General features: G+C 43.8%; 1 protein-coding gene across 1 annotated transcript; it reads left to right on the forward strand.

Annotated features, from left to right (window-relative positions):
* The first annotated feature begins 2,588 nt into the window (after positions 1-2,588).
* On the forward strand, positions 2,589-22,246 carry hal (histidine ammonia-lyase). Its single transcript, XM_088339445.1, has 20 exons — positions 2,589-2,919; positions 4,784-4,844; positions 4,920-4,947; positions 5,017-5,091; positions 5,159-5,231; positions 5,323-5,389; positions 5,462-5,499; positions 7,264-7,389; positions 9,137-9,276; positions 9,351-9,398; positions 11,093-11,240; positions 11,304-11,399; positions 11,476-11,534; positions 15,307-15,387; positions 16,208-16,273; positions 16,362-16,527; positions 17,743-17,877; positions 20,026-20,134; positions 20,207-20,276; positions 21,831-22,246. The coding sequence occupies exons 1-20, from the start codon at positions 2,673-2,675 to the stop codon at positions 21,960-21,962; spliced, it is 1,965 nt and encodes a 654-aa protein (XP_088195571.1). The 5' UTR covers positions 2,589-2,672; the 3' UTR covers positions 21,963-22,246.
* Positions 22,247-22,987: the final 741 nt, after the last annotated feature.

Below are 22,987 nucleotides of genomic sequence, written 5' to 3' on the forward strand. Positions count from 1 at the left end.
ATTTCAAGTGTTTCATATGAATCGTTTTCACGTTTTACCAACTTACGTGAAACATCTAGGCAGACAAAAAGTATTTTAATTGTTTTGGTTTTTTTCAACACGATTTTTGTTTCAAATCACCTGCCTTGCTATTTGTGACCGCTAGAGGACGTCCGATTGTAATTCACGGTGAACAAAGTCTCGTTGTTTTGTAACGTTATTTAAGATGTTTTTTTAATATTCATCATTTGTTGTCAACTTTTACAGCATGAATATCATTCATGAAGTGTGTCTTTTTTATATTCAACCTGTTTTGCCCACTCTAGTGCATTATTAAGGAAGGACAAAGCATTTAAAGTCTTTTTAAAACCTTTTTTAGTTTCAAATCTCCCGCCTTTCTATAATACGGCCGCTAGAGGGCGTTCAAGTGTCATTAATGGTGAACCTAGTCTTACCCTTTGTCTAATTTTTTGTAACATTACTCAAGATATTTTAATATTCCAGACTTTTTGTCGACTTTTATTGCATTAATTTGATTTATGTTGTGTGTCTTTTTTATATTTAACATGTTTTGTCCACTTTAATGCATTACGAAGAAACCACAAAGCATTTTAAAATATGTTAGTCGAGTTTTGGTTTGAGATCCCCTGCCTTGCCACTTGCAACCGCAAGGGGGCAACCGAGTGTAATTCATAGTGCACCGAGTCTCGTTCGGCGGTGTTTTTTGTTTTCGTGTTTTATTGACATTTTGGATCACTTTTTTGTCAACTTTTTCACCGGAAAAGTTTTGATCAAAACCTTCAAATGTTCCCACAAAGTTTTTGGGGGTCTTTTTGTTCATTATATTACGACTAATAATCTAAAAATTCTGCACAAAATAAACGTACAAGAGGAAATAACAAGAAAAACGAGAACGCTAGAAAACTCAAAATAAGTTGAAGAAAGAAATCAGGGATAATAATTATAATAAAAGTAAAAGAGATCTAAACGACAGAAGTTACTGACTAAAATAACAGGAAAGAGATACATCAAGTTGCTTTTAACAGGGGCCACAAACGTCGTCCTGTGGGCCACAGTTGGCCCGCAGGCTCTTCCCTTTTCACCTTTTGTCCACTTTAACAACAAGAAAGGAAAAGTGCTCAATGTGTGTGGAAAAAAAAGAAAAGAAATGTCAAGTCCCGTTTCTTGGTTTGGCCCTTGGAAGTCCCTAGAAGTCTCCTCCAAGGGCTGCACAGACAATACACAGACGTCATCATTAACATGAAATAGAAGCACAGAGTAGGAGGCGGCGTCATTTCTCCCCACTGATATTCTCCCTTACGTATATACTGACAGCCAAGCCGTATCTACAACCAACACATGAAATACAGTCATCAGGGGCTCAGTTCATGTGATTGGTAGCGAATGGTGGGCAACGTCTGGGGGGAGAGTGGGCGCGGCTTATACAGGAAGAACAAAATTCATAGAATGAACGTTTACAGTCAAGGAGCGCTTCATTTTGCTCTTTTAATTTGTAAAAGAACTTGCATCTGAAAAACAGAGGAATCACCCCAAAAGTGGCTCGATGAATCATGTCTTACCTCTTTTTAACTGTGGCCCGCACGCTGCGTGTTTGAGACCCTGGCCCATGGGCGTAACCAGCCCGTTTGTGGGGGTGCTCAAGCTTCATACTCTCTTTTACCAATCGGAAAGACTTAAAAGTCACGAAAACGTGAGCTAAAGTATGATTAAAAAGGAAAACGACGCGGCGTTGGGAATATTCCACGGCGTTGAAATGGTTCAGTCCATTTGATTCCTAGCGCCTCTCCTCCTTTTCACGCGGCGAGTGTCACTTGCGGCAGAGTCTGTGGAGGCTCTGGTGTATTACGCTGAGAGTATGTTATTAAGGAAGCCCGGGAAGGGCCAGCATTCCGTTTCAAAAGGAATAAAAGCAAAATATATCCATTCAAATGCTATCATCATGGAATTGGACACGTTACGTCGTTTGAAGTGAAACAGAAACAAATGTATTCAACCGGCCGGGGTTCTCACAATCGCGGCCCCCGGGATGATAGTTTGAGGCCCCTGCCTTAATAGAAGAGTTAAAGGGACACTAGATGTCGCTGTATATGACTGAAAAGGAGTGCTAAAAACATCATGGAAAAAGACAAAATACAGAGACTCAAAGTGACCACTTTTGAAAAGAAGAGAAATAAGCGCAACCAAAAATAGAATAATAAAAAAGAAATAAGATCAAAAAGTCAAACTCAAGAAAAAGGGAGAAGAATTCCTTTTTCTTTCGCCGTCTCCATTTTTTGTTTCCTTCTCCTTTTCTTAGTATTCCTGTCTTTTTTCATTTCTTATTCTTTATTTTTGTATTCGTTGAAAGAAATCCTTCTTTTTGCTTTTCTTTAAGGAAGGCTGAGTAAAAATGGGAAGCTTTTTGATCCCTCTCAGTCTCCGTGGTAGAGCGACATCTAGTGGAGCGATATCACACACTGCGCCTTTAAGAAGAGCGCGATTTGGCCCCCCCGGAAAAGGCGTTTGGGGGCAAAAAAAAAAAAGGCTTGGAAACGTCAGGTGAAGCGCTTCGGAGGCGTGTCCTCCTACCTCCAGGGGGGCGTGTCTCCGACGGTTGCCCCGCCCCCACCGTCCCCGGCGGCGCCTCGGTGTCCGGGTTCGATTCCCCCCGGGTCTCACTCCTCAAGGCCATCATGCCTCGCTTCACCGTCCACGTCCGAGACGAGTGGCTGGCGGTCCCTTGCCGGGACCCGTCGGCCACCATCCGCTGGCTGGGCCTGGAGGCCCTGCGGCGCTACGCCAAGAACAAGCCCGACAACGGAGGCGTCTCGGCGGCCAAGGAGAGCGCCTTCGCCGTCAGGAGGTGCCAGGGACAAGGGCTGCTGGACGCCGACGACACCGTGGATGACGTCCTGGAGGACAACGACTTCGTGGAACTGGGTGAGGAAAAACAAAAGACAGGAGAAAAAAAAAAGGGCTCTTTTCTTTTCGTTCGAAAAAGCTTTGTCGATTCTTTTCTGGCTCTGCGAATAAAGAGTTTAAAGTTCACCACAGACTCACCCAAAAAAAAAAAATCAATCTTCTTCTAATTGAGTAGAACGATTGATTTTTCTTCCCTACAGAATTCAACATGAGCAGTTACTTTTTTCTTCTTTTCTTTCTTTTTTCCTTGTTTTTTTTGCGTTTTTCTTCCTTTTTATCATTTTTGTCCCGCTTGCTTTCTTCTCCTTTTCTTTTATTCTCGTTTCCTTTTTCTTAGCCTTTTAATCCCTTGGTTCCTTCTTTTTCTCTCCATTTTTCCTTCGACCTCCCGTTTTTTATTCTTTTGTTTCTTGTTTTTCTAGCATTCTCTTTTTTCATGTTTTTGATTTTTTACATTATTAGTCGTCATATAATGAACAAAAACACCCCCCCCAAAATTGTATTTTATTTTTCCTTCCTTTTTTCTTTTTTCTGGTTTCCTTTTTTATTTCTTTCCCACCACCAAAAATGGCTTCTTCCTATTTGTCTTATTTTTCCTGTCATTTTCTTCTTTTTCTGTTGTTTTTTTTCTCCTTGCTTTCTTCTTCTTCTTTTCTTTTATTCTTGTTTCCTTTTTCCTAGCCTTTTACTCTCTTTTCTTACTTCATTCTTAGTTTTTCTTTCTCTCTCCATTTTTCCTTTGACGTCCTATTTTTTTATTCTTTTGTTTCTTGTTTTTCTAGCGTTCTCTTTTTTCTTGTTTTTTCCTCGTGTACGTTTCTTTTGTGCAGATTACTAGTCGTAATATAATGGACAAAAAGACCCCTCAAAACTTTAGCTTTCCTTCCTGTTTTCTTCTTTTCTTATTTCTGGTTTCCTTTTTTATTTATTTCCCACTCACTTTTTTAAAGAAAAAAATGCTGATTCCTATTTTTCTTATTTTTCCTGTCATTTTCTTCTTTTTCTCCTTTACCCTTTTTCTTGTATTGTTTGCTTTTTTCCTAGCTTTTGTCTTCTTTTTTCTTGCTTTACTATTTTTTTCTCTTTTTTCCTTTTCTTTTCTTTTGATTCACTATTTGTTTCTCTCTTTTTCTTGTTCTTTTTTCTGTTTTCATTTGTCTTTTAAAAAAAAAAATTCAGGCTGCTCTCACCATGATATCCAATTTTCTTTAGGTGGGCAGAGCGTGTTTGCGGGTGGGCAGGCCGTACTCATCTCCCCCTGGTAACGCCCCTGGCGGAAAAAAGAGGGGGGGGGGGGGAAGTATGACAAAACGACCCTCGGTTTATGACAGAGCCCCAGCGTAAATGGAGGCGTTCACCGGTGATGTTTCATCGCGATTGTCTAGGAAATGTGATTTCTAACTAGCAAGAGAAATCATTGACACGCGAAGCACATTTTGTCCTGAAGTCAGTCTAGAATTGACAGATGTCAATTCGTTTTGCAAATCCCACACTTCTAATCATGACTACTTGTAATAAGATAGTAATAGCACTTATCTGTAGTTTGCCCACCCTTGATCTAGAATGTTCTGGTTGTACATGACCGACAACCGATGACAATGAAAACAACACTTTTCATACTTTTGGCCCCTTCCCCTTCAGTTTGGGGACAAAGACTGTCCCATTCCTCCACAAAACTTAGGGGGAAGAGTAAGGGGAAGGGGCAGGAAACTATTTCCACCAAAATACGGTCGGAGCGCCCTAGTTTGTGGAAGATTTTGAATGGAATACATGACATGTTTTGGGCCTGTATCGATGATCGGATCAAGTCACATTTATCAAGAAAGATAAGACGCGACGAACGGAGGACGATGACGGGCGTATAACGAAGGTGTGTTTGCAGTCATCGAAGGCGACGCCATGTGCCCGGACTTCATCCCCTGCGCGCCCGGAGTCTCCCACCTGTATCCCATTTTTAGCGTCTTATAAATTTTTCCCGATTTTCAACGGCAACCGTCCTTAAATCTCCGGCCGATCAGGACCGCGGCGTACCGAGAACCGGAAGACGTAAGTTTTCGGGGGCTATATTTTCCCCCGACTGGGCGCTTTTTGATCCTTTTCTTCTCTTTTTTTCAGCATATTTGCTTGGACGGCAACAGTTTGACGTCCGGGGATTTGGTGGACTTAGGAAGAGGCCTGTACAAGATAACGGTCAGCGAGCGGGTAAACGTCCCCGAGGGAGGCGGACCGTCTTTGACCGGCTGTCTTTTTTTCCTAGCTGTCGGCGGAAGCGGAGAGGAAAGTTGTGCAATCCAGGGAGCTTTTGGACACCATCGTCAAGGAGAACAAAGGTGGAGGACGGCCGTCCCGTCGCGCCGTAGCACGCGCCCTTTATTCATCCGTGTTCCCCCTGTTTTGGGGGGTTTGTTTTTTTTGCCCTAGTGGTCTACGGGATCACCACGGGTTTCGGAAAATTCGCCCGGACCGTCATTCCCGTCGGCAAGCTCAAGTGAGAAAACCAGAGCGCCCGGATCCGTTCGAACGCGCAATCGTAACGGGGTTTTTGTGTGGTTTTCCGCAGGGAACTGCAGGAGAATTTGCTGCGTTCCCACTCGGCAGGTAAACGTGACGCCCCTCTCCTTTTCCGAGGAATTCTTACGTCGTACAAGAAGTCTATATTTTTTCGATTCCTGGTAGCTTTTCATTAAAAAAAGGGAAAAATCTTTTCTATCTTTTTTTAATTTTCCATTTATCCATCCATCCATTACAGTATCTGCAGCGCTTATCCTCAGTAGGGTCGCGGGGGTGCCGGAGCCCATCCCGGCTATCTTCGGGCAGCGGGCGGGGGACGCCCTCGACCGATTGCCGGCCAGTCGCGGGGCAATTTTCCATTGATGAAATGTTAAAAATGTCAAAACGTGATCGGAGTCATTTATTTTAATTGAAGGAATTTTGACATCATTGAAGAAGTCTATTTTTCTTAATTCGTAGAATGTTTTAATTGTAAAAAAAAAAAAACGACAAACATCAATGATTTGTTTTAATCCATTCATGAAATGTGAAAAAAAGAGTCTTTTTTGTCTTTTGGAATGTTTTCATTGCAAAGGCCCCCCCGCACCCCCCAAAAAACAGTCCCTTTTTTCATGTATGGAATTTTACTCGATAACTCCATTTTGGGGGTGACTTTTTTGCTATTTTTTTTTTACATGAATGAAACAATGACATTAAAAAACTCTGCGTTTATACTTTTGCATTTATGAAAAGTTGAAAAAAAGAATCTATTGAATATTTCCTCACGGAGATCTCCTCCCTACCGTATTTAATCACATCGAAGCGGTACTATAAAATAAAACGCTAAATCAAGAGGTCACTTTAAAAAAAAAAAATAATAAATCCATTTTTGGGGTCATTTATTACGTCTGAGAGAAGTTTTACCCAATAAAATTGCTTTTCTTTCTATTTCTGCAATGTTTACTTTAGGAAAAATGTATATTTCTCTCTTGGGTCATATTTATACCATTTTTGCATTTATGGAATCTTTAAAGTGCAAAAAAAGCTATCCCCATGATTTGGAGGGCATTATTGAATGTTATGGAATTTTTATATTCCAAAATATTTTTTTATTTTTAGGTAAGTTGAAATATATTTATCTATCTTTTTGTCTCGGGTTCCTGTTTTGCTTTCTTTTGTCACGAGCCAGAAACAGAGACAGGACCCAAAAGCGTTCGTTTTTACTCAGTTTTTATTGAGAAAGAGCGCAGCGCTTGCATCCACCATCAGATGATCGTCGGACGCCGGTAGCCGGTGGCAGGAACGCGGAAGTGGCACTTCCGTGTCGAGCGAGGAAAGTCGTCGGTGGCGGGAAAACAGGTCGATGGCCGGGACGGAGGAGCAAGGCGGGAACGGGTCCAGAAACAGGTCGGCGACAGGTATCAGGCAGGAGAAAACGGGGCAGGATAATGTCGGATAGTACAGAGCTTGCCTAGCTGAAAGCATAGGTCCGCAGACGGTCCGATGGGTTCTTTTTGGAAGACGGGAGTTTAAAAAGAGTCCGACAGCCAATCGGGTCCCGTGGCTGTTGCAACAACAGGGCAGCCGCAGGGGAACCCAATCAGTAACTATGACAGCGTTCCTGTTTTGTAAAAACTGTCTATGCATTATTTTGGGTGGTGAATGTGTGACTTTTCGAGAAACATCACCCAATCCAAAAATGGGTCCTTTTCTATCAATCCCCCCGATTTTTTCCAAACAAAATCCTATTTTGCTACACGTCTCCTTACTCATCCACGTTTTTCTTTTGGCCGGCGAATACACGAGCGATTAACCAGAGCCAAGTTAAACGGCGTTAGCTAAAAATGTTTTTTTTGTGTCTTTGTGCGGAAGGCGTGGGCAACCCTTTGAGCCCGGAGCGGACCCGAATGCTTTTGGCCCTCAGGATTAACGTCCTGGCCAAAGGCTACAGCGGCATCTCCCTGGACACGCTCCGAGCCATGGTACAAGCCTTTAACGGTGAGCGATGCCGGGGATCGGGGGTGAAGGGCAAACTACGGCCCGCCGAACAAAAAGACTCTAAAAGACCGGAAAATGTAGTGCTTTTCATTCGTGTGTTTGTGGACAAGAAATACGACCAAAATAATACCGTGGTACGGAAATACTATTACAGAAGGTTGGATTCCCTGCTCCTCCGAGTAATATGTCCTTGGGCAAGACACTGAACCCCCAAATGCCCCCCATGAGCAGATAGGCGCCTGGCACGGCCAACGCCGCTATCGGGGTGCGAGTGTGTGTGCGAATGGGTAGGTGTGAAGTACGTTGTAAAGCGCTCTGAGAGGTCTGCAGAGAAGCGCTATGTACGTGCTGACCATTGACTATTTACTACGATAATACTCAATACTCGAGAAACAAGTATGGAAATACTCCTAGAGAAATACTACAAACGTGCCCCTACAGTAACACGAAAATACAAACTTTTCTTTCTTTCTCTCCTTTTACTCTTTTATTACTCACTCACCCTTTCCTTCCTTCTTTCTTTTCTCTCTCTCATTTTTCTCTGTCACTCTTCCTCAGTCTCTTCCTTACTCTCCCTTTCTTTTCTCTATCTGTCTTTTGTCTCCCTCACTCTTTCTTTCCCACTCTTTCTTTTTCTTCCTCTCTTTCTGTCTCTTTCTCTTTCATCTCTTTCTCTTTTCCCTTTCTCTCTCTTTTCTATAAATTTGATCGCATTGTCCCTCTTTTTCTCTGTCTTTCTTTCACTTTTCCTATCTTTTTCCCTCACTCTCTCTCCCTCTCTGTCATTCTATCTCTCTCCCTTGTTCTCTCTTCTTTCTTTCTTTCTTGTGTGAATGTTGAAGCGTGAAGCACATCGTAAAGCGCTTCGGGACGTCTTCATTGACTTGAAAAGCGCTTTAGAAATGCATTTACCTTTAGCTTTACAAACATACTGCTACGTAAATATTATGAGAGAAATAAGTTCTAAGGAAATATTTTTTAAAAATGTTGTTAGAATTTAGTAGAATAATACATATTTCTAGAAGGTGTTTATTTATTTTGTGTCGAATATTACATTATTAGTAGTAATATCATGAACAACGCAACCCCCCCAAAATCGGTCTTTTCCTTTTATTTCTTTTTTTCTTATCTTTCTTCTTCTTTTGTTTCTTTCTTTGTTTACTTTTTCTTCTTTTTAAATTTTTCCTGATTGTTTTCTCCCTCTTTCTTTTTATTCTTTTGTTTCTTTTTCCTAGCTCTTTACTTCTTTTTTTCCTTGCTATATATTCCTTTTTCTTTTATATTTTTAGTTTTTTTTTTTACTTTTTATTATTGACTTCCTTTTATATTCTCCCTTTTTCTTTCTATTCTTATGTTTCTTCTTTTGACTTGTTTTTTCTTGCTTTATCATTTTTTTCTCCTTTTTTTGTCTTTTTCCTCTTTCTTTGCTTTCATTTTGGTTTTGTTTGTCTTTTTGACCCCGTTTGTTCAGACCGCCTCCACCACGACATCCAGTTTTCTTTGAGTTACTCATAAACGCCTTGGTTAAAAGTAACCCAAGTTGGGGTAAAAACGACATATTTTGGGTTGATTTGACCCAGCGTCCTGTGTATTTTTTGTGCGCAAGAGAAATCATGAAATAGTGTTTTGGTTTGCTTGATTTTGTACGAAAGGAGTGATTTTGTCCATCCCAACCCGACCGTTCGGGTTGTTTGTTTGGAGCCGAGTATTTCTAGAGCGCCGAAAACGCCTTTGATTTTTGCCGCAGCTTCCTGCCTGCCGTTCGTCCCCGAGAAGGGTACGGTGGGGGCCAGCGGGGACCTGGCCCCCCTCTCCCATTTGGCCCTGGGCCTGATGGGCGAAGGCAAAATGTGGTCGCCCAAAAGCGGTTGGGCCGACGCCAAATACGTAAGCCGGACCCCCGCCCCTCCCCTCCACGTGTTTGAGCGCCACCTTGACCTTTGTCCTTCGTCCCCGAGCAGGTCCTGCAGGCCCACGGACTCAAGCCCGTTTCGCTCCAGCCCAAAGAGGTAACGCTTTGGAAAAACACACGTTCTTTGACTTTGTTTGCGCAAGGAAATTGGACCCGGGGTCCGACGGGACCCGCTTGCGTCATTCCTCTTGCCCTATTCCTTCACTTCTTCTCAATTGTCAAAATATCACCCGGTTGGAATTCTTTGAACGATTCTAGGAGAAAAAAACCGATGAGCAATTCCTTATAAAGATGACGTCTACAGAATTTTCTCGACGTACCCGAGCGACGCGCAATGACTCTAGAAATTCCCAAATGCGCCAGACAAATAGCTTAACTGATTTTAAAATGGCGGCCCAGAGGCTGGTTCAGAAGAAAAACTGATAGGGAAACCGTGTAGGCCAAGGGGGCACGGCCAGGGAGAAGCTAGGGCTCTCCCAACCTATCTTGGTGAAAGGAGTTTTGTGCCCCTTCCCCTTAATCCTCCCCCTACGCTTTGTGAAGGAATGGGACGATCTTCTTCTTCAAACTAAAGGCTAAGGGGCTAAAAACAGGGAATTCAGATTTTTCATGGGATTTAGATGATCAAAAAGAAATATGGAGCTCCTGGCCCTCCCCACTTATCTTGGTAAAAAAAGGGCTTGTGCCCCTTCTCCCATACTCTATGTTTTGTGGAGGAATGGGACAGTCTTTGTCTTGGAAATAAAGGGGATGGGCCCTAAAAACATAAGAAATGTCATTTTCCATGGACTTTAGAGTTTACAGATATGAAATACTATGAATGAATATGTAAATGGTGTCTTTACACTTCCTTCATGGTCTTGCTCTGATCAATGGCACTTCGATGATGAATTGGTTTGTTTACTAAAAAGGACACGATGAATTGAAACACAACCCATGATACCTAATTCCAGAAAGTTCAGGGGAAAACTAGGGCACTCCCAACCTATTTTAGTAAAAATAGTTTCCTGCCCCTTCCCCTTACTCCTCCCCCTAAGTTTTGTGGAGGAATGGGACAGTCTTTGTCCCCAAATTGAAGGGGAAGGGGCTTAAAGTATAAAAAAATGTACTTTTCATTGTAATCAAATATGAAAACATATCAAAATTTAAACTAAAAATGGTGCTGTTGCGCTGCCAACAGGGTCTCGTTCTGATCAACATCATCTGGATGATGGATTGGTTTCTTTACATTAAAAGAAAACAATGCAATGTGACAAGACACTAGGTATGGTTCATAAAAGCCAATAGGGCGATACAAAAGTGCGCCTCACCTAAATTAGTGAATGGAAGCTTTGTCCCTTCCTCTTACCCTTGCCCCTATGCTTGGTGGAGGAATGGGACAGTCTTTGTCTCGAGAATGAAGAGAAGGGGCCAAAATGTAGTCATTTTTCATGTATTTTAGTGTCGATGTATATAAAGTAGTATAATATTCTAGAATGATAGCAGGCTTGAAATCATCTAATAAATGGTGCCGTTGTGCTCCCAAAAGGGCTTAGCGCCAATGAACAGGAGCCAGTTTGTCTACAAAAAAGGAAACACTGGAATTTCAAAACCACATCAGTAAAGCCAAAAGGGCGTGGCCCAGGAGAAGCTAGGGCACTCTCCACTTATCTTGGTGAAAGGAGACTTGTGCCCCTTCTTCTTACCCCTTACCCTATGCTTTGTGGAGGAATGGGACAGTCTTTGTCTTGGAAATGAAGGGGAAGAGGCTTAAAAACATAAGAAATGTCTTTTTTTTTCTGCTTCTGCCAGGGTTTGGCCCTGATCAACGGCACGCAGATGATCACCTCGCTAGGGGCGGAGGCGGTGGAGCGAGCCCACGCCATCGCCCGGCAGGCCGACATCATCGCCGCGCTCACCCTGGAGGTCCTCAAGGGGACCACCAAGGCCTTCGACAGCGGTGAGAGCACCTCCGAACCCAAAATTCCTTCACCGCCTCATCGACGTTCTCTCCACGGGGCAGACATCCACTCGCTGAGGCCCCACCCGGGACAGACCGAAGTGGCCCTTCGCTTCCGTTCGCTTCTGGATTCCGACCATCACCCTTCCGAGATCGCGGGTGAAGACCGAGCTCCCCTCTCGGATACTCCGTCGAAGAAACCCCCCCTCAAAAATTTTCTTTTGCGTGTGTCCAGAAAGTCATCGTTTCTGCGATAGGGTCCAGGACGCCTACACCATGCGTTGCTGTCCTCAGGTTTGATTTCCTGCAGAGTCCGACTTTCCAGACCTTCTTTCTGGTCCTCCGGTGCCTCCTTTTCCGGGTCTCCCTCCTCCGACACAGCTGTTTCGGAGCAGACCTTACTGCCTCGCCCCAAAACATGTAAAACAAGATGCAGGTAGATCTTGGCGGGAGAGGGAGAGCCTTTTATTTATCTTCGTCAGAGTTCAAAACAGAGTTCTCGTTCGTCTAAAAGACAATCAGCTTTTTATATCATCTCATGTTACTTGGCGATGACGCACGTGTTTATCTCAAAATGCACACTACCGGACACAATGTTTTTCCCCGGAATGTTTTCGTCTTCTTTCGATTTTCCAAAGTCACACAATTTCCAAGAAACTCGTTGAAGTCGGCCTGACACATCTAAATTCCTGACTCGACCGCTTGCTCCGCGCCGAGCGAATGTTATTACTTGGCAGCCCAAGGCGATTAATAATAACATTCGCTGACATTTTAAACTCGGGAGAAACGAGCCTGTAATTTCCCGTTTCAAACTAATATGTTCTCCTTATGTCAAGCTCGACTCCAATAAACCACAACAGCTGCAGCTTGTCAGATACTCTCTAGATTCGAAAATACAGTACAACCCGGGACATAATGTTAATCTGTACTAAAGTGCAAATGAAATTGCTGTACAGCGGGATATAAAACTTATATTCTTATACATACCACACCTCTGCTGCCCGTTCTAAAAATATTAAAATAACAAAATCAATCGCAGTGAGTACTATTTATGTTCATGCATTTGGTTAAAGAACATTCTAAATAAATATATACGTCAATAAAAAATGCGATTTGATTTACTAGAGCTGGTAAAGTAGAGTAACGGGTGGATGCGGAGGTCCAAGGAGACAGTGAATTCGAACGAGAGTTGATTTTAAAATGTTCACTTGCAAGAATATCACGGCACTAGAAGATTTCTTCGCACTCATCGCTCGTGCTTAACAATTGTCCAGATCGTTGATACAACTTAGCGAGGGTAACGATTCGTGTACCTCCTTCGTATTATTGGATATTCGCAAGCTTTGTTTTCATGGTTAACGTTATTTAGCATTACGTACGATTAAATAATGTTACATTAAAATAGACATAAAAAGGAAAAATCCAATCGGATTCACCATTAGTGTGATGTCACTTCCGTCGGTTCAGTGGAATGGCTGGTGGACGCGAGGGGGAAAGGAAAGGGTGGATTGAAAGCCTCGGGACCCATTGCAAAAAGATACAATACAAAGAAATTCAGTATTAAATCAGGTCTTGCAAAGTCATACAAGGTTCTGAACTAAACAAAGACAGAGAAAGGCATTGTAGGAAGGAGTTCAGCCAATAGCATACCAGCATTTTCAGGACGTCGTATTTTTTATCTTTCACAACATCTAAAAAGTGACGGCGATGCGAACGCGCGATGCGCCAGCTGCCGTGTTTCACAACCCCCCGAGATCGTGTCGAGCGCATTCGTGACAGACTTGACAACAACGAGGCGCTCTCGTCGGCACGCTGACGTTAATGAGGACTCGCTATTGCGCCGCGTTCCTCTCTGCGATAGTACATGACGAATCCCTGAGAGATTCTTCGGAGGCGCCCCGAGTAAAACACTCAATCCGCACCGTGTACGAGAGAATTAGCCATATTGCTAACGTGCAGCTAATGTGTTCCAAACCTCCCGTAACCCAGTTCAAAACATGAAATAACTAAAAGGCTGCATAGTAAGTACTAATTATGTGTAATATACGCGCATAGGAAAGAAAGAAACAATGACATTTTGTGAACCTTTGTTGTGACGTGTGTTGAGCTGGTATGGCGGAGTCGCTGGTGGATGCAAAAGGGGAGAGGGGACAGCAGATTTTAATTTTTTTGCCTGTGAGGAGTTTGGAAGACTTTGTGGCCTTAATCGCCTCCTTATGCTTAAAAATAATAATAACTTTTTTCCTAGTGAACATCGCATCATCGCAGACAAAATTGGCACGTAATACGGCATTAGATATGTTAAAAAAAAAACAATCGGTGCTGCAGAAATACAAAGTGTCACGAGCGATCGGACGGACCCGAATGAAGGACGAGGAGGAGATGAAATACGAGGGACGTGATCAAAAGACAACCGGGGAGCGTTTATTTAACGACAACAAAAATACTTGACTAGCAAGAAGGGAGCGCGGGACCTGAAGTCCTGAGGTGGGAAACTCGAGAGGGTGTCTTCGGGTGCTGAAAATCTCCAAAGGGAGATTGGGAGTATTTTTAAAACGGTGGACGGAGTGGAAGATCTCTGGGAGCAGCCCGAGAAATAGGCCCCAAAATATGTCAAACAAGATGCAGAGAAGTCTCGGCGTGAGAGGGAGAGCCGTTTAATGATCTTCATCAGCGTACAAAAGAGAGGTCTCGCTCGTCTTCGAAGACAATTGGCTTTTTATATCCTAAGACAACATCTCGTATTACTTTCGCCCGTCCCCCTGGCGATGACGCACGTGTTTACCTCAAAATGCACGCTACCGGACAGAATGTTTTGTCCTCTTTCGATTTTCCCAATCTCCCAATTTCCAAGAACTGTTGGGGTCGGCTCCACCGCATGTTCCCCGCCAAGGAGAACTTGGCAAAGAAGTATGTTATTCCTCGGCGGCCCAAGGCGATTATTAATAACATTCGCTGACACTTACACTCGGGAGAAACAAGCCGGGAATTTCCCGTTTTAAACGAATGCGTTCTCTTTGTGTCAAGCTCGACTCCAATAATCCACAACAGATCCTGGGATAAGGAGGGAACTGAAGAAGGAAGTCTGGGAGGAGAAACTTGAAATCTTAAAGTGGAGTTTTGGGAGTACCTTTAAAAAAGTGGTTGGAGTAGGTGTACTTGTCAAGAGGAGGGAGTCGTGGGAGAAGAATTTTGGAATTTTGGCAAGTGAATGTGTTCAGGAATCAAAACAATGAGCAGCGTGAGGTGGGAGCCTGGAGACTTCATGATAGAGCTGGCTTTTGGCCTAATTGGAATCAGATGGGAATAGTGGGGGGGAACTGGAACAATTGTAATAATGCTGCCATCTTTGGAGAAGGAGACGGACGGCAGGCGCCAAACCATGACACATAAGGGGAAAACTCAATTGAATGAACGAAATAAAGTACGAGCACTTCCAACTTCTTCCAAAGACAACCTTGTTTTGCCTATTTATCTTTAAAGGACATTTCATCTTCTTCTTCTTTTGAGTCTTTATTAAATGTTTATCCTTTATTTATAAACAACGTTCACTCCAATGTTATTCGCGACAATGAAAACGATTCTAATTCTAACGTTATTCCCGATTGCCGGTCGGTTACGACCGAGAGTAACGCTACATGTCCCGTCTTTGGATTTCTTGATCATCGCAAGCTTCGTTTCCACGGTTAGCATGTTTTGGTATCGCAGCGACCCTTCAGAGTCATAGAGAATGAATACAGAACAATAAATACGATATGATACGGCAATTTCACCTGTGAGACTCGAAACTGAGTAAAGAGTGAAAAAGGCATAGTGGGAAGTAATTCAGACCAAAACCTATCATTTTCGTGATGCCGTGACGCCAACCGATAGCGGACCGGTATATTGAGCGATAGCAGATGGGCGTTTTAGAGAACACTCCAAAGTGTTCTGGCACCTATCCCTCACCGAAAAAAGGAAAATGGCCGATTTGGAGGAGGGAGACATGGGAAATAGTGCGCAACGGCCCTCCATGCAAGTCGCTCCTTACGAGACGTTATCCCCCAATTGTTTTTTTTGCGTTTAGGTCCACGGAATCGCCAACGACACCATCCAATTCGTCCTCAACATCATCAACACGGAAATAAACAGCGCCACCGACAACCCCGTATCCTTTCTTTATAACAGGCGGCCCGCGGCCCCAATCGGGCCCGCCCAGGGTCTTTTATCCGGCCCGCCAGACCACACTGAGAGAGGCGCGAGAGAAAAATGAGCTGCGGTTTGAAATGTGGCCACTTGATGTCACCCGAGCCAGGCACCACTCGCAGAGCATCTGTAGTCGTCTCTCACTCTCTCTCTCTCTCTCTCTCTCTCTCTCTCTCTCTCTCTCTCTCTCTCTCTCTCCCTCTCTCTTTCTCTCTCTCTCTCTCTCTCTCTCTTTATTTCTCTAGTTCTTTCTCATTGCCTCTCTCTTTCTCTCCTTTTTCTATTTCTCTCTCTCTCCCTTTTCACTTTCTCTCTTTCTTACTCCATTTCTTTCTCCCTCTTTTTCATGCTTACTATTTCTCTCTCTCTTTTTCTTTCTTTCTTTTTCTTTTTTCTCATTATTTTGATCTTTTGCATTCTCACTTTCTTTCTCTCGTTATTTATTTCTCTTTTTCTCTCTTTCTCTCTGTGTTGTGCTCTTTTTCTCTGCTTTCTTTATTTCTCTCATTCTCCCATTCACCTTTTCTGTCTGTCTTACCTTTTCTCTCTTACTCTGTCTCCCTTGTGTTCTCCCTTTTTAATCTCTCTCTCTTTCTTTCTTCTTTTTTCCTTTCCCTGTCTATTTATCTTCTCTCATTCTTTCTCGTTTTCACTTTCTTTCTCTCGTTACTTCTTTCTCCTTTTTTTTCTCTTTCTTTCCCCCCCTGCCACGAGTCCCCCAACTCGACCCCCCCCCCCTGCTTTAGCGCTACCCGTCGCTGGTTTCCTATAGGCCGTCCCAGATGGTGTTCGCCGAGAGAGGGGAGACCATCTCCGGCGGCAATTTCCACGGGGAGTACCCGGCCAAGGTAGAGGCGCCCTCCCCCCGATCCGGGGAAGGGACGCGGACTTTAGGTGTCCCCCCCCCCCCCCCCCCTTTTTTTTTCTTCCCATCAGGCCCTGGACTTCCTGGCCATCGCGGTGCACGAGCTGGCGTCCATCAGCGAGCGCAGGATCGAGCGTCTCTGCAACCCGTCTCTCAGCGAGCTTCCGGCTTTCCTGGTCAACGACGGCGGCCTCAACTCCGGATTCATGATCGCTCACTGCACCGCCGCCTCCTTGGGTGAGCGGGGGGGGGGGGGGGGGGGGGGGGGGGGGGGGACCCCGAGTCTTCTTCTCTGGCTTTCGTTTGCCGCGTGACGCAACCTGCCTTCTCCTAACAATGCGCGCTCCTTTCTTGTTGCGAAAAGACGGACGGGAGACCGCCATTTCCACACGGGGGCACATTTCATTTCTTAAATAATAGACTAAGTGAACTCCGTCGAACGAGTGTCGCTCGAGTCTCCGTGGAGCCTCCTCTCTCGATCTTCTCTCTTTCTTTCCTCGAGCCGCGTCTCCTTCCGCAAGCTGGCGGGCCGGCTCCTCCCGTGAGCCCCCTCGCCTCCATGTCTGAAACGGTCAAAACATCAGAGCGCTTATCAAAAAAACTTCTCCAGACAATGCCTGCCTTCCTGCGTAAGAGTTCTGTCATCCAAATTCCCTAGTCCCTTTTCTGCACTATGATGACTATGTTTGCACCAATGCATATGTTGACTATTTTTTTTTTGCACCAAATGCAAAATTGCGCAACCCTTACGACATCCTCCATGCCGACATTTCTTGTGTAAATATCGTGTCAATGATAACTATAGCCTTATCCTCCTTGTTTTATAACCTTATCTTCTCTGTTCCTTTATCTCCTTGGCTTTTTACCTCACTGTGAATGTGTGAAACTGGAGTGTCATGCCCAATTTCGTTTGTCACAATATGTTAACCCATTTTGTAACAATGACAATAAAGGTAGATTCTATTCTATTCTATTCTAGTCAAAATATTTTGCACTTGGAACAGCGTGACCTGAAGCTCACTTAGTGAAAATCTTCATTGCACTCGATAAATGTAACTTGTATTCGATCGTATGAAACATCAAACCCTTCACCCCCTTTTAATGATACAATTAGCTTCCGCTCTACTGATGCTAAAAGGCATTTCGAGCCTACGCGCACCGGGTGCCCTTTTCGCCATCTTGTCCGCTCTTTCGTTCCCCAAAACGAGTCGCGGGGGACACGGTCTAACCTTAATTACAGATATGTACAGAAGACTAGATCGTGTAAGTTTTTAACATTTTCCTAAACCGAAACGGGACTCCCGATTCCTTACAGTCGGAACGTATTCAGAAGTCGGAGAAGTTATCGAGCCGAGTATCGTCCGCGTATTCGTTTCCGGCTTTCCGGCGCGTCTGCGCGCGCCCGAGCCTCGGCCCGAAACCCTAACCCCGATATTGTGTTTTCCCGTCCAGTTTCCGAGAACAAGGTTCTGTGCCATCCTTCCTCCGTGGACTCCTTGTCCACCAGCGCCGCCACCGAGGACCACGTGTCCATGGGGGGCTGGGCCGCCAGGAAGGCCCTCAGGGTGGTGGAGCACGTAGAGCAAGGTAGGGGAACCCGCAACCCTTCCAATGGATTGAATTCAATAGAATGATCCTCATTGATATCAACATTGTTTGCAAAGAGATTAGACGTGGCACTCCGGGGTAAACATGTGGCGGAAAAAGAGAAATGACAAACATATTTACATTGTAGTGGACGTTGACCCGGGTCAGGGGTCGGGAACCTTTCTGAGCCATAAAACCAAAATATTTTGATCTTTCTTTTTGAGAGTCGCACCATATCATATTTTAAGATCAAATGAAACAAAACTACCGGGACATTATTTTACTGTTTGATGGTTTGACGATACCGGCGACATATCAATTTCCCATATCGATTTCAACCTGCCTCCTACAATTTGTTTAGCTCCCGCAGTGACTTAAGTGTTAAAGCTCACGAAACAATGCTTTCTCAACAAGATCTGCGCAGTTTTTTTGTAAAAATCTCACAAAACACCGCAAACGAAAATAACCTTCAATGCAGACGGCGCTGGGCGAGGGAATAAGATGCCCGCTGTGTGTTTAGCTCCGCCCATTTATACCGCTCACCCAATCAAATTGCTTGGGTGTTTTGCTTGAGTATTTGGGTGTTAACAGTTTGTTCTGTGGGATTTCGCCATAAAGTTTCTCAACAGCGAACATATAGGAATAACGAGCTTTCGTTTAAAGGCTTCTTTGTCGATGTACAACCGATACGGGGTCTGCTGGAGTGACACCTTGACTGTAAACTATATTTATTGTACCGAACCTCATTTTCGGTTTCTTCCTGGCTTTGCGCGTCCTACTTTGCGTCCAACAATTCCTGAGCCCTTGCTTAAGGGGAAAAACATTCTGTGAATATGAATAATGACTTTCAAGACTTAAGCGACATACCTTGACTTAAGGGACGATTTGAAATCCCTAAATAAGAGGGATTACATTCGGATTCCAAATATTTATTGTCGTAGTCAAAGAGCAACGGCATGCTTGTTTAGGGTGGTGATGGCCTGGGGACATTTAGTGCCTACCAAGGCAGCAGGTCAAAGAGGTGGTGGCTGGGGTGAGAGTCTGCAATAATGTTGTTTGCAATGTCCTACAAACTGGGCAGTGTATCCCATTATTTTCTGGGCTGTGTTGATCACTCTCTCAGCCTGTTTGTCTTCATTTCAAAAGACCTGTAGAGCCTACCAGAGGGCAGTAGGCCAAAAAGGTGGTGGCTGGGGTGAAAGGAGTCTGCGTTATTGTTGTCGTCAATGCTCTCCAAACTGGCCAGAGAACGGCCTATTATTTTGTGGACTGTGTTGATCGCTCCCTGAGCCTGTTGGTCTTTGTCTTAAGGGAGCGCCTACCAGAGGGCAACAGGTAACTCTCAGCTGCCGTGCTCCCAGTATACCACACGGTGACGCCGTTTGCCGGAATGTTCTCCACTGTGGCTTTGTAGAAGAACACCAGCCGCTTCTGTTCCTCCTGAGAAACCTCAGGAAGTGGACCTTTCCCACCACCGCCCCGGTGTAGGCAGGCCAGGAGAGATATAAGGAGATGTGCATACCGGGGAGTTTGAAAGGAGTGGATTCTATCCACACAGTCTCCATTTATCATGAGCGGGACTGGGTTTGTGCTTTCCCTCCTAAAGTATGACGGAATTTGTGGTGTTGTCGGGACCGGAACGGAGACAGGACCCACTTGCGTTTCATTTCTCTCAGTTGTATTGGAAGAAAGGAAAGGGTTGCACCCACGATCCGGTGATCGCTGGTCGCGGGACGCAGGTCGCTCGGAACGCGGAAGTGGGACTTCCGTGACGAGCGATGGCGGTGTCGGGAACAGAAACAGCGGGTCCGTCGCCGGGACTGGAGAGCAAAAAACGTGGTCGGGATCAGAAACGATTCGAAAGCCAGGAGAGGAGAGTAGACGTGGTCGGGATCAAAAGACGGGTCGGTGGTTGGATAGAAAGTCCATAACCAGCAGATGGAGGAGAAAAGGCTCAGGTGGGAGAGTTTCTCCAGCGGGATCTCCGGGATGACGGCATCCTGACGTAGCCTCCTCGTTTCTCCAATGATTATAAAAACATTCAAACAAAAATCTCCAAAACATTGTTACAAAATACATACGTGGTGTGCAAAAAACGAAAAGTGAGCGAGGGGCGTCGTGCTTTTTTTGTTTTCTTTACCGTCTCAGTTCTGGCCATCGAGCTGTTGGCGGCCTGCCAGGGTATCGAGTTCCTGCGCCCCCTCCGGACCACAACGCCTCTGGAAAAGGTCTACGACCTGGTGCGCAGCGTGGTCAAGTAAGTCAAACACGCCGGGGGACAAGGTACGAAAACCTTGACCCAACAGTTAATGTTTACCCCCCCCGGCAGGCCCTGGATTAAAGACCGCTTCATGTCTCCGGACATCGAGGCGGCGCACCGGCTCCTGCTGGACCAAAAGGTAAGAAAACAGAATATATTATAGAATATACCTTTATGATCATTGTTACAAAATGAGTTGAACATATCGTGACAACAAATTTGGAAGCGGCGCTCCAGTTTCACATATACACACACGTGTAAATTAAAAGATCAAAAAAAATAAAAAGGTAATGTCCTACAGATAAAATCTGGCAGGAAAAAGGAAGCCTGACCCGACCCGAGTATTAAAGCCCATCTCAGCCCGAGCCTGACATATTCACTTAATTATTTTTTTATTTGGGAGGATTTGGGAGGAGAGCAGATATATACCAACTCATGCAAGCCTGTCTTCAGTAATCAAATCAGAGTTTAACAAGACTGTATACAAAATTATCTTATAGATAACTGACTTTTGCCATCATGGTTTTTTTTAAGATTTGAGGGGAAAATTTGAAGCGCTTCTAAAAAATGCACGTACTTGCACACGCAACACTAGAAGCTTGACACGGGCCGCAATGACGCCACAAGCCAGGAGATGGCGGCAGAGAGTAACAAGCTCCGAATTTCATACAGCTCCTTTTAATCTTCAAATAATCTATATAGTTTTACGAACATGATAAATACATTTGCGCAACAAAATGTTGCCGGAACATCGTATTAGTATATACTTTTATAAACATATTGACAACAGCTCTCCTAAATAAATAATTCATTGTGTTTAAAATTTAATACAAGCCTAAAAATGAATGTACTCTAAGTTCATAAAGAAGTGTTCTACATAATATGTATGCTTTAAGTTAAAGGTATAGCAAAATAATACTCCATGTTTGTCGACAGTAATTTCACACAATGGCTGACGCGACTGTTGCATTTCCAGTCCATCCCCATCCATGTTAAAGGATGAACTGCCCATGCCTTAAGTTCCTAACAGTGTTTATATGATGTATAAAAAAACTATATTTGGTATTAGTTTATAGAAATATAAAATGTATGCACTTTATTTTCGCAAACATATTGGCACGTGGTGCCAATGTGTTGTATTGTTGCAGTTTTCAAAAGCTTCAATGAAACGTACCCGGTCATGAATGAACATTAAAATAAAAACAGAACAAAAACAATAACTCAACAACAAAATAATGTTGGAAAAGCGGTAGTCAGAAGCAGATGCTTCTATTCCCTACCCCTTCATCTTCCCTTTTAAATACACCAATGATAATAACAACAACAGTAATAATATTAATAATAACAGTTATGATATAACAATAGCAACCATAACACACATACTTTTCCTGCTGGTTCTCACCTTTGGGATTATGAATTGACTACAGCCCCTTCATCATGGTCTTTCTTTGGTGGTTTAGCTCGGGTTAGGGTTATCAATGACACTACACGTATATTTATATCATTATATATTTTTTAAAGGCGGCAAGAGAAGCCCGGCCCGACCCAATCTTAATAATTAAGAATTTAGACCCGATTCGGGCCAAAGTTCGGGTCGGCGTGGGCTTGGCCTTAGGACCTTACCTCTATTGTTCTCCTTCCTCGATCAAAATCCATCTTACCAGTGGAAGGGGGGGTTGTTTTCTGTTTGCAGGTGTGGGAGGTGGCCAAGCCCTACATCGAAAAATATCAGATGGAGTACATCCCGGAATCCCGTCCCGTCTCTCCTACGGCTTTCTCTTTGGAGTCGCCCCCTTCCCCCAGGAAGCGCTGCCGCCACGACTGAAGCCCCGCCCGCCACCTCCCACGCTAACTAGCTAGTTTTTGAATCGCACCCGATTGTGATTGAGCTGGTACCGCCTCACAACTACCTCAGCCCTCGTGCTAAGATAAGCTAAGCGACATGGCCTTCCGTGCGACCTCGGAAGATCATTTGGGATAATTCCAAAGGAGTATTCTATAATCATCGAGATCTTTTTTTGCGTGCGATCAATGCCTTCTTTTATGTTTATTATTTCATTGATATTTGGAGTTGTAGCACTTGCAAATAAAGATTTCATTTCAACATTTCATGACATGACATCAGAAATATTTCACAATCTTTTCTCTTCTGCTACACTACTTTTCCTTTTTGGATTTTTTTTTCCATCAAATTTTAGCACATGATTTTTTTTCCTTACATGTTATCAAAGAAAATCAGTAAGTGTGACACAGATTGTTGTTGCTATGAAATGTAGCCTCTGATTATTGTAGCTGTTTTTCGGGAGAGCAAAAGTCAAGTCAAGTCATTTTTATTCGTGACGCCCTTAATCACAAAGAGTCTCAAAGGGCTTCACAGGTTATTACACAGACTATTATGACACCATCCCCTGATCTGGAACCAACATGAGGGCAAGGAAAAACTCCAAAAACCTCAACATGAGGAAAATGAAGAAACCTTGAGAAGGGACCGCACATGTGGTATCCCCCTTCCAGGACTACCAGACAGCAAAGGATGTTGCAATCACAAATAATACAGAGATATTGTCCACGAAAAGTATAGGCTATTCATATGCTAAACAATTTCCCAGCAGGATATTTGAGAAAAACAGTAACAATGGAGAGATGCATTTTTAGAAGAATAATGCACATTTATTGCAGTCAATTGGGGATGAACCAAAAATAAACAAAAAATAATATTTCTAGAAAGTCTCATATCAAGAATAAAAGCCCACAAAAAATAAAAAAAAAATTTGAACATCAAAAGGTAATTTAGAAAACTGAATTGCAAAAAAAAAATGTTAGCATGAATGAAGAAAAAAAGGTTTAAAA

This window comes from Urocampus carinirostris, chromosome 7 (assembly GCF_059441175.1).
Source record: "Urocampus carinirostris isolate Australia breed hairy pipefish chromosome 7, RoL_Ucar_1.0, whole genome shotgun sequence".
NCBI lineage: Eukaryota > Metazoa > Chordata > Actinopteri > Syngnathiformes > Syngnathidae > Urocampus > Urocampus carinirostris.